Raw genomic sequence first — 12064 nt, forward strand, 5'->3', positions numbered from 1 at the left:
GGTCTATGTGCAATTACTAGCAAGTAGTTGTGTACAGCAAATATCACCACCACTGTCGAAAGTGAGTCCAGAGGATGACCTACATGCTTTGTTTTGGAAGAAACCCTCCATGAAGAGTAAGGTAATATGAAGAAACTTTCTCTTCTGTTGTCCGTGCTGTACCTGTTTTCTGTGCAGACCTCAATCCCTACTGCCAACCTTAAAAGCTCAGAAAGGCATTAAAAACTTTCAGAGTAGGATCTGGAGAAGCATTCAACCCTGGCCCATTGCTCCCTGGATTCCAAAGAACAAGGGAAGGCCTAGAACAGCACTGAATGCTCCCAGAAAATCCTACCCTGAATCATTCTACTAGTGACTAACAATATAGTTCAGATCAACAAAACACTAAGAGAACAGAGCAACAATGCAGAAGAGTAATCTCACAAAAGAAAGCCAGAGGGAAGTGAAAAAAAGATAAACTAGCTTTAAAAAACCCTTCCAAATGGGGCTGCATTACCATAGCTAATGTAAGCAGGCTGTGCATTAGTAGCCTGCTATTACAGCACTGCCATAATAATGCACAGTCTGGTACAGTTTATTATTGTTAGACTACTGTTAATTTTTATTTATGTATTTAGTTTAAAACAACTGAACGTCTACAAATCATGCTCTCACTCCAAACAGTAACTCCCACCAGAAAATGTTACAATAGTGTGGAAGTGTTGGGTCCTTTCTAACCTGGTGAACCCCAGGCTAGGCATTTAGCATCAGCTATTAGCTCTCACTAAACATTTCAGATGGATTTCTGTGTTTTCTGCACTTTTAAGATCCCTTGTGTTCATCTCCAAGGGACCTCCTCCTTCAAGAATATTTTGTAGGCTGAATGCCATCTTTGATTCCATTATAAGATCTAAGGTTTGTAGCAATGAGCAGTTCCCTATTTAGATTTTTATAAGCAGCAGCAAGATGTCATGGCATTAGAGGTAAATGGAGGAAATTTTAAAACCCCATTTCTTTCTCCTCCTTTCCTCTTAGCTAGCTGTCATCTTTAACCCCACATGAAAATCCCCCACCCCACACAAATACCCACTTAAGCAAAATATAATTACATTTTCCACTTTTTATTGATGAGGCTACAGCATTTCATTGTCAGAACTGGTACATGGGGCTAATATGATGAAGCCAGTCACTCAGAAAACAGCATTTAGGCAATGTGCCCAGGCACATACTGGTATTACAGTGACTACTTTAGGTGGTACAACTGCACCTTCAGAACATTCTAACTTAAATGCTACACTGGGACTTATCAAAGATATAAACATACCAATTTTTACTCTTCCTCGCTCAGGACCTTCACCCATAACTAAAATATTAGCAGGTTTCTGTGGAAAAAAAAATAAATATACAATACATATACCACGATAAACCTAAACATTAGTCTCTGAAAAGTTAATCAAGCTTTGTTTTGCCAGTTTTAAACCAACTTTGTTTTGATAAAAATGACAAGTTTCTCCATCACAATAACGCTGTGCAAGGACCCAGACACAGGCTCTCCCTGACTGCATCTTCCTCACCTTTCTTCTTGGCATTGCTGTGCTCCAGCAGCACATTCCCTACTGACACCCTGGTGTCTGTCCTCAACACGCACGAGCTGGCAGCCACCAAGCTGCTGGGATTTCTACCCAAATTGCCCTAGATCCTTCCAGTGGGAGGCAGTCCCACTGCTGCCCACCACCCCAACCACAGGGATGGGAAGCCAGCTCTACAGCAAGTTATTCCCAGGGTAATTAGGAACATTTGCAGATACATCACACAAAAAATACAGATGAAACATTACCATATCACTTGATAGTGGAGAGAACACTCATCTAAATTCTTCCTATTTACAAGTGTTTACCAATTCACACATCTGCAAAACTGGAAAGCACTGCCTTTATGTTACTTTTCTGTCTTTCCTTTGTTTCTTTTACTATGGAGGCACATTAAAGAACTGAGCTAGAGTCTGGCTGGTTAGAAACATAACTCACTTTATAATCCTCTATTTTCTGCTGTCCTGTTTCTCATAATCCATTCTCAGCATCTGTAGTCACAGGATTCCTCAACTCCGAACACAGTTTATATAATAAAACCTACAGTGCTTATTTGGAGGGAAAAAAAATAAAGAAACTCACAACTAAAGCTGATAACATATGCCAGACTTATTCTCAAATGGAGTGATTTAGATACCCATTCATTCTGTAAATCCTGGATAAAACATGAATTCCTATTCAGTTGCGACCTGTAAGATTGTAATAAGGCTGAGTTACAGCTCTTGCTTTGCTTTTCCAGTTTAAATTGATCTGAAGGTAAGAGTACCTAAGCAAAACAGCTTAGACCACCTAAAAGTTAACGTAATAAATCCTAGTATCTTTGTGCGATTTTCTAAATACATTCTAGGATATTCTAAATCCTTCCTGAATCTATCAGGCTCTAATGTAAACACACATAAAAAGAGACAGAAGACCACAATATGTATCAACCTAGAAGTAACTGCTATTATGCAAAAACGAGGTAGAAAAAATTAGTACTCGCGCAAAAAAATTCCTTCAGAAATTATATTATTGTTGTTTATGAAAGGCTGCAAAATGGATTTCTGAAACTCTACAATCCTTGGACAAAATATGTAAAAAAAATCTGAGGTGTTGCATTTCTGAGAACAGGTTAAGGATAGAAGGTATTATCAAAAATGTGGTCAAAAAAGGTAAGATATACTCCATTGTCTTTCCAACAGCACGAACAGATCCAGCTTGTAATGTATTACCTCTGTGATTTCCAGAAGAAATTGCTCCCCACACCTCCACCACCCCCTTTTGCTTTCTTTTTAAACAAAAGCATACATTCCAGATTAAGTACTGCTTCAGCATTAAAAAATGCAGACTGTGGGCACACAGCTCTCAAAGCATTCCATTTAGATTGCTTCAACAAAAGTCCTAGAAATAAACAAACAGCATACATCTTTAAATTCATAGTTAGTGCTGAACTTTATAGCAGTTCAATCTGCTAGGTATGAAAACACATAATTTCACCAAAGAAATCTTTCTATTGCTACACTGTGACTCAAAGAACATAACCACATATTTTACAAAACCTGCTTCAATATATATGGGGTGTTAAGCTACATGTCTAATTACCATGTTTTCATTAGGGCTAACAATACATTACACAGGTGCTAAAATTTCTCAGATATGTAATACATGGACATAATACATAAAGTTTCCCCCCTTCAAGTTCACAAGTTGAGAATACTCTACAAAAATGCTTTTAACATCCTCATTATACTTTCACCTTAAAACATTTTACTGTTTGTATTTTGGTAAGGACAAAAAGTCCTATTCGCACAAAGACTGCATTATACCAGATGACTAATCAGTACAGCACTGAGTAACAATTCCTGCAACAAAAATCTCCTACCCTAAGGTCAAGGCAGGTAGAGATGAGAAAGCACAGTAAGACAGTACTAGTTAGCAAAGTAAGTATCAACAGCTTGATTTACACTCAAATTTCAGAAGTTACAGAATATACTTAACAATAGAGACAATTTAGAAATCTGTGTAGGAGTATTCTAAAGCTGCAAAATAAAAAAGAACCCTCAGTTGGTCTGGAATATTCAGTTCACTGTTTTCTGAAGTCACAAGTCCTTCACTGAAATAGCTCTGTTTGGAACACAAGATTTTTCCTACAGACAAAATTATTTATGTACTAATATCACTGTAAAAATACATCACACTTTAAAAAAGTCAATTTGACATCTTATTCTGGAGGCTCCCATTTCTAAAATCATTGTATGCATAGACTGGAACAACATTCTTAGTTCAAAACATTTTCCAAACAAGACCATTCAACTTAAATTCAATAGGGGGATATCTACTAGAAATCAGTATAGGGATAGTATTGATATACCTAAATACTATATATTTTGAAGAATTGCTGAAAACACCAAAGTCCACTAACAAAAGTGAATATATGTGTCAGGAATTATTGTTACGCATCTTTTAATTGAGTCCACTATCTGGAGGAAAAAGAAACCTGAACAACTCCCCAGATTTGTCTCTTTGGGCAACTCATTACACATTAGAAGTTTATTTGCAAAGAAAAAAAAAACAGTTATTAGAAACAGAAGGGAGAAATTTGGATAAGCATTAGTTTAATTTGTTAATTTTCAGTTTAATTCTAATTATCCAGAGAAAATTGAAGTTGAAACTGCTTATTCAAATCACTTGCGCTGAGCAAGTGAAGCAAAATATTTTAGCAATTCTTGTACTGTATTCTGAAAACACTCTAAAGCAGCTATACCTTCTAATAACTACAAATTACCAACTTAAAGTCCCTAATTTCCATACTAATAAAGGCATCATTACTTTTGTCATTCAGTAAAATAATTTGTGCATGGCAGACAAATGCAAATAAGAAACCTGTTATGATCCTAAACCAAATGTGAAGAGCCATGTAGTGATGTACAGCTGAGTATTACAGAGACCAACAAAAGTGTCTGGCAATCCCCTAAACAACTAAATTAAAGAAAAATCTTCCCTTCTCCTTTCTACTCCCAAACCCACCTCAGCAGCAGGAGAATTCATTCTCAAGAAAGAATGACCTTATGACCATGGCACAGCACTAAATCTTATTTTGTCCTAGATTTGGCTTTGTAGGACTCTTCCTTATGATTCCTAGGCAAATCTTCATCTTGTGTATTTAATCACAATGAGAATAAAGATTCCCACTGACATATATTTAGGTATTTCTAATTTGACAATTATTTGCAAAATGCAAAAAGAAATTCTAAAAAGCAGGCTAATTTCAACCAAAGGAGGTAAAAACCCTAAAGAGGTTCATAGATCTGTAAAGAACTTGAGACAGTCACCTTCACTCATCTGCCTGATCTCACAAAATATTGCTCACGTTCACTTTTATTCTGAAGTCTCTGGTGATGAAAGTTGCACAATTCCCAAGCAATCTTCTCTCTTTCACTCTTCTCCATTGCAGTGTTTTTCCTTTCCTTCTAACACAACAGAAAAGGTTAGTCCCCTTGCCTCTTCTCTTCATCATTAGCAGAAAGCACAGACAACCACTCCTCGACTTCCTTCTTACACTTCCTGGGACAAACACCTCTCTTCAGTCCTATCACCTAGATTTAAAAAAAACCCAAAAAATCTCACCTGCTCTGTGTTTCCTAGTAGGCTATTTTTTTTAATGGATCTATGCTCATTCTTGCTGATTTTCTCTAGCTGTTCCGCCTTGGACCACCTACTTCTTTCAACTCCAGGGTTCCAAATTACACACTGCTCCTGCTGAGCCTTCACTAAGGCTAAATGCAGTGGAGGGGTTGTTTTACATGCCTTGCACAGCATCTTCCACTCTGTACGATCCCAGTATGGCGCCCTGCCTCACTGCGTAAAGCTATTGATTCATGTGAAGGTTACCAGCCATGCATTTTCTTCACATCTTTTTGGCAGGACTACTACTTTGAACGAACATTGCAGTCACATACTGCTTCTTAACATATACTGAAAATATTTGTGTTCTTTCACAGAGGGGAAACTAGACTTCAGAAATTATCTGAATTGCTGTTTTGAAGGCAAAAATGCGAACAAAATTAAAATTATACCACGTGTCATGATGAGATGTGACAAAAAAGAAAAAAACATTTTTGCTCCTCAGAGGAAGTTATTGATAGGAGCAGATGATTATTTATTCCAAGTTTATATACTAGGTATCTGGAAATCCTAGGACATTGTCTCATGTTCATGGAAAAGTATTTTGGTGTTAGGCCCTCTTTTCACTAAGCTTTACTAACCAAAGCAGTGAGGAAAGAAGTGCACATTTTTAGACAGTTTAGCTTAGTACTTTTTGCTACTAGTCTGTTTCTGAAATCACCAGTTTTCAAAGACTGATTTTAAACATAGGTATCAGTGAGTAATCTAAACTCCTCTGAATCACCTATTATGGTATTATAATGTCAATGCTACCTCCTCCCCAACCCCATTATTAACTCTTTACAACATTTCTTTGTATACTAATGAACAGACCCATACTCTTTACACATCCTTCTTAATGTACCTTTTAATAAGGTTTTAGTATAATTGTAACCAATTTTCATTTGGATAACCCAATACTTACGAGTTGGGCTCCTAAAACATTACCCTCTAGAGGATTCACAATGATGGGGTGAGTGACACCAGTGATATTTGTTAACTGCTGGTATTTGTGCATCCTTACTGGCTGTGAGACCAGCTTACAGAACTGACCATGTCATCCATTTCCACCTGTGATGAGCCATGATAATTTATAAGAACATTATACTGGCTTTCCATAAAAAAAAAAAAAAGAGCATGTTAACTTTAAAAGAACAACACTAGGCAAAGGGGTTTTATCCCTAAATTATTTTGCTTTTGCAACTATGACCTCAACAATGATTCTATTATGATTTATAGTGAATGACTTCTTTGTATTTTAGACTTCAAAGTATCATACTAAACAATATAGGAATTATAATCTATATTAAACAATATAGATTTAAAAACACAACCCACAATCATACAAAACCATAACTGAATGTCTTCAGCTGTATGTGAGCAAGTGCCTGTGAAGCATGAAACACAAGTAAGCTAAAAATGTCTTGCTGAGAAGAAAAAAATCAAAAATGTTTTGAAAGACAACTGCAAGGGCTTAGCAAGTTGAAGCCTGCTCAGAGGAGCATTTTTGTGGCACAGTGGTAGAAATTGCAATATAGTGATGTGGTTTATCACTTCCCAGTCAAGTCTTCTGACAAGAAAAGCTGTGCAGCAAAACCTAGTAGCCTTCAGCCTGGCTTGCAAAATTCACACCACATCTCAGGGTCTCACAAAAGATTCTATGTTTATACTTCTTCCAGCACATCTCTAACAACCTTGTTGATCTTCATGCAGTCATAACCAACATCAGAATATTTCCTTATTATCAAGGTGGTATGGATCCCTTGCATTCTTAGGGACCGGAACTGTCTTGGATCAGTTAAGGGTTAGAGAAAATTCATTTTCATTCCAAAACTATTCCATTTTCTTTCCACTTTGAACAAAACGGACTCCTTCAATACTAAATGGTACTCTAGCACAATAGCAGTGACAATATAACCTTGTTCAAAAGATAGTATCAGCACTTTTCTGAAGTTAATTCTTTCCTTGAATTCAAAGATGTTAATTTTCTTTTGCAACTAATTGGGGTTTTATATTATAATCAAAAGACCATCACAAACACTGGTGAAAATAATGGCTCCACAACATGTATAATATCTAAACATTAAAATACTCTTTTTGATGACGGAACACATGAATTGTAAAAAGCACTGGAAAATTAAGAAAGCCTATTTTAATGTAATACTTCCCATTCATTATCCTCTTATAAAGAACATCCCAGAGTTCTTTAAAATAAATAAATTGAGCATCTAAATAAAATTCACTTTAAAAATAAGAGCCATTAAAATTACCAGTAACAGCCAAACAAAAACAATCCCCTAAATTATCAAAGCACAAATGTCCAAAAATCTTAAAAGTACAGGAAGTATTTGGATAGGATGGAAAATAGAGGGATGCTGTATCTATGCCAAGGGGGCCTTCTGTTAGTTACCATCAACCATATTTTATCTCTATTTCAGCCTGATGAAAGCTGTTAGTCTCACTACTATGTTTTCAGGCTCTGAACATACTCCAAAATTTTTCTTTCACTGCTGTCACTCAATTAGTGCCAACTTGGGGCAATGTAACTTATTAAAAGCTTGCATACTGCCTAATACACAGACTTTTATTACTTTCGCAGGAACTGAATTCAAGCTGAATAAAAAAAATTTAATTACTCTTTACAGGCCAACTCTTTCACTCCCTAGAAATGTCAGCACAAGCAGCAGGACATGACTTTCTATACGAAGTCTCAAAGCAAAGAAAGGTGGATATCATAGGCAAAAATATTATTATAGCAGGAAAATCTACCATGTCAAATATCATTAACACATCATTTAAAAGTGTAGTAACAAACTTAATACATCAACATGAACAGTCCTGAATAAATGTATTTCCTGTGGGTTTTGCATAGGTTAGAATTACTCTGGATGCTGTGGACCCATCAGAGCAGGGTCAAATGCAAGAGGAGAGCATGCTCTGAAACTAGTTTTTAGGTACTATGTTGTTACATATATATATATATCTATATATAATTCCTTTTAAATTCTAAGTTCTGCCTCACAAGTAAGGATTTAAAATGTATAATAAAAACCCTGAGTACTATTTTTGTCAAGTAATTTCACTGAAACAGTTTCTGTGGGGTGACAGGCATTCAGTAGTACTGTAATCTCACACATCCCAAAACTTTCACACAAAGACAGAAAATTGTCTTATTTACTCTTTGGTTTACATGCAGCTGTGTTAACCCTTGGCATTTCCTTTAAATCCCTATTTTGTTGCTGTTTTTCATTTAAATAATACTTTATATTTATAAATTATACTTTAATACTTCATTTAAATATCATCCTACCTGTATGGACTATAAACAACTCCTCCCTGCTCTGGATTAAGAAAAAATGCCAAAGATGAAAAGTCTATGTAACTTACTACTATGCACTTTCCAGAGGTTGCATGGGCTTTGCCTGTGTTAGAGCACTTTTGTACACAGAACAAATACAGTATGTCAAACTACATCTCAAGTATCTCCTTCTGCATCACTCATATTCGCAATAAGACAGATGAAGTTGGGTGTTCATAAAGAATAAGCTTTTACATAGGGTAAGTATGTCCTATTCATCATGTTACTTTAAAACTCCGGATCAGAGTTACTCAAAGGACTGTTTCCTTATCATCTTTTCCTCTGTATCGTGAATATAGATCATTCATACAAAATACAGCATTTTCTTTGTACAGCAGACTGCAGTGAAAACACTTGTTATGGCTATTTCCTATATTTTGAACAATCCATATTCCTACTTTTCACAGCATCTCATGGTGTAATAACTTTCCCACAACCTTAACAAGGTACTTAGCAGTAAAAAAAAATCAACAAAAATAAAATTCAAGCTGCATTTAGATGTCTCTAAAATCATACCCAAGGGTTTTTACTAAATCCTACTAAAGTATTTAAAGTATTTTTATTGACTAAACTTACTCTAAAGGTACATTCGTGATCAAAAAGCTTCTGGTTCTTCATACTTCTTTTAGGTCAGAACCACAAGTTATGCTGGTACTTTTTCCAGCTGGCTAGTTCAGCTCATCACCTTTATGGCAGCAATTAGATCTGAAGTTTCTAGCATGCCTTTCCTCTGCAGAACTTTTACCTCTATTTGTATTTACATATATAGACATGAGAGTTCCTGCAGCTGGTTTAGTGTAGCTACTGAGATGACCTGAGTTTGCCTTCAAACAGTGAAGGATTACTTACATTCCTCTTTCCAGCACCACCATCAAGTATTTGGCCATCCTGAAAAGTCAGTACATGAAAAAAAAGGCTAGTGACAAAAGAACAGATTTGTAACTACAGAAAAGAAAGAAATCTAATACAGTCTGCCCAGTAGCTGACATATTTTCATCCCTCAATGTGTTATATATATGCATATAGATATAAGTAATCATCTACAAATTATATTCCTGGTGTAATATATTACTTCTATTACACCATTCTACTTCAGTTATCAATTCTATTAAATGACCTAGAATTTTAAATAGTAAAAATATTTCTAAGCTGGAAAAAACAAAAGAAGTATTTCAGCATTTGTCTCTGGTTCAACTATCAAAACACTTCTCCCAGAACACATGCCCTCCTCTATATGACATTTGCTTTTCAGGACATTTGAAAGAAATGGTCTGTTTTGATACCGCACCTTTTTACCAAATGCACCTGAAATTTGTGAACAGATACAAAGGTCACTTGAGGAAACTAAGAGCAGCATGCCCAGGTAAGCTGTGTCTCCTTAAGCAATCACACAGTATCAACAGAACAACGTAATTTTCTTTTTATTATAAAACATGCAACACAACTTGCATTTTCTAAACTATTTTTTCCTAGAGACTGTAAAAGCCATGCTATCATTTTGCATATCTACAACTATAAAGCACCACTTTGTTTCCAGCTTAGAAATCAATATGCAATATGAAGACATGTGTTTCTGGTGCTGTAATTAAATGCATATTCCATCAGACAAGGACAAACTTCCTAAAGGCACAGAAAAAGCCTGTATTGATTACATAACCTGTAAGCTAAATATGCAAATGGTTATAAAGATCAGTTCTGAAACATTCAATTTAGTCTTGGAGGGCTCCAAAGGAATGAGGAAAAATATTCAAATTTGGAATTTCCCTTTCGCAACTGATACAAAACTGCTGGTTAAAATTATTCCATGTACAATGATGTAGAAATGTTAGGGGGGAAAATTGTCTGCTTCCACTGCTTTTTGTGTCTGATGGTTCTGCAGCAGATAAGGCAAAAATATCTCACTAAGACATCAATAATCATGTAATGCAATTTCATACCTACAAATCCTCATCTGTGTTGCACTTGTCTGTCCCTAACATATCTGGTAGCAGTTCAATAAGCAGTCTTACTTTTTCCATTTATTTTCTGTATCTTGTACTTCTTTAATGTACAAATCAACAATAATTTTGGAATGCCAAATTCAGAAACTTTATCTGCACTTTCTCTAGGCAACAACAGCGTCTAAGTACTTGTCCCTAAGTTTCATCATATCACTAGCTTGGTAAATTAGCAACGCCCCTTGTATAATAGAATATATTGTTCCAACTTGACCTTCCCTTTGAACTGTGGACAAAGATTGTATTTACTCTAGTTTCAAAACAAGACATATTCACCAATAGAGAAACAAATTGTAGTCAGTATTACTCCCAGTTTTGAATATGAAGGTTGTGAGAATTGGGTTTTGTTACCACACAGGATTAATTATTTTGAGAATTATTTATGGTAAAGAAGTAAATATTTATGGTGAAGAAGTAAATTACCTTCTGAGTAACAAGAAGAAAAACTAAATTTAGGTTCCACCAGACAAAGCGTAAGTCAGTACCCCAGAAACAATGATATAGTCAGACCTTTTGGAAACACCTGCTGAAAGATAATGAAAGGCTACAAAAAATTACAGTTAGAGTTGGACTTGATAATCAAGCAAATGGGGCTTTGAATAAAAGCAGCAGCCTAAGAGAGGTAGATTTAGAGATTTCTGACCTTTCCTTGCACCCCTGCTTTCACTTAAATCAAGAAAATAAATGAGCTTTTCACTTGCAATCAGAAAAATATCCATCAAATGTTCCCCTATTCAGCACTTCATCTTTTTATAAATTGGAATCTAAGAGCATTGTATAATAAAAGATTATCAAATAACTTTTAGGACTGATTTAGCATTTTTGCTAAACACTGGTTGCTTGGATAAAAATTTTCAAGTGTTATCTGTTGGTCTCACATATTACATAAATCTTGGAGTCTGTACTATTCTTACTATTCTTTCACAATCCTTATTAAAACTTGTTAAATGGCCTTGCATTTTCTTTTACGTCCTAAGCCTAACAATGTTCAACCTGTAAAAAGCTATGAAAGATTACATTCAGATTCAAAAACTGCTTGAAGGTACAGTCTGTGAATGAAAACAAAATTAAATCTTTTCACTACCTTTAAAGATGAATTTACAAAATCACCAGGAGGTCTTGCAGTGAAGGCCCAAATAAAACTGGAAGAATAGACTGAATAGTTTATTTTCATTTATATTCACCATTTGATCTTAGTATTTAGCATCTTCGGAGAAGAATGAAAAATATAGCCTTGATAGCTTAAGGTTTGGCTATATCTTTCTAGAGATACTGTCATAACAGGAATGTTTCATACTAAACAACTGATCATTCAGTAGAAGCATATATTTCAATTTTTGACCACACAGCTTCCAGAAAGGTTTTAGGGAATGCGTTACCTTTTTCCTAAAAAAGGAAAATGGCACCATGTCATACCTCTCATCATACTGCAGTCAAGATACATTGCAAAAATGTCCTGCTTCACTTTAAAGATTGGGTATTTCACTGTTTTCTTCACA

The 12064-nt window shown here is 35.4% G+C and overlaps 1 protein-coding gene across 11 annotated transcripts in view; it reads right to left on the bottom strand.

Moving 5' to 3' along the window:
- The window catches only part of CDK8 (cyclin dependent kinase 8), a 98593-nt gene that overhangs the window by 45694 nt on the left and 40835 nt on the right, over window positions 1–12064 (bottom strand). For 6 of the 11 annotated variants that reach the window (XR_014955597.1, XM_085580397.1, XM_085580388.1 and 3 more), the window contains exons 5-6: window positions 9418–9456; window positions 1304–1361 (exon numbers count right to left, since the gene is read on the bottom strand). Coding sequence is in view for 10 of the 11 variants with exons in the window: in XM_085580397.1 (XP_085436523.1) it covers window positions 1304–1361; window positions 9418–9456 (97 nt within the window). In the remaining variant the exon portion in view is untranslated. The remainder of the gene's footprint in view (window positions 1–1303; window positions 1362–9417; window positions 9457–12064) is intronic. The other 5 variants (XM_085580413.1, XM_031504453.3, XM_031504452.3 and 2 more) reach the window with 1 other exon arrangement.

This window comes from Lonchura striata, chromosome 1 (genome assembly GCF_050655825.1).
Source record: "Lonchura striata isolate lonStrDom1 chromosome 1, ASM5065582v1, whole genome shotgun sequence".
Taxonomy (NCBI): Eukaryota; Metazoa; Chordata; class Aves; order Passeriformes; family Estrildidae; genus Lonchura; species Lonchura striata.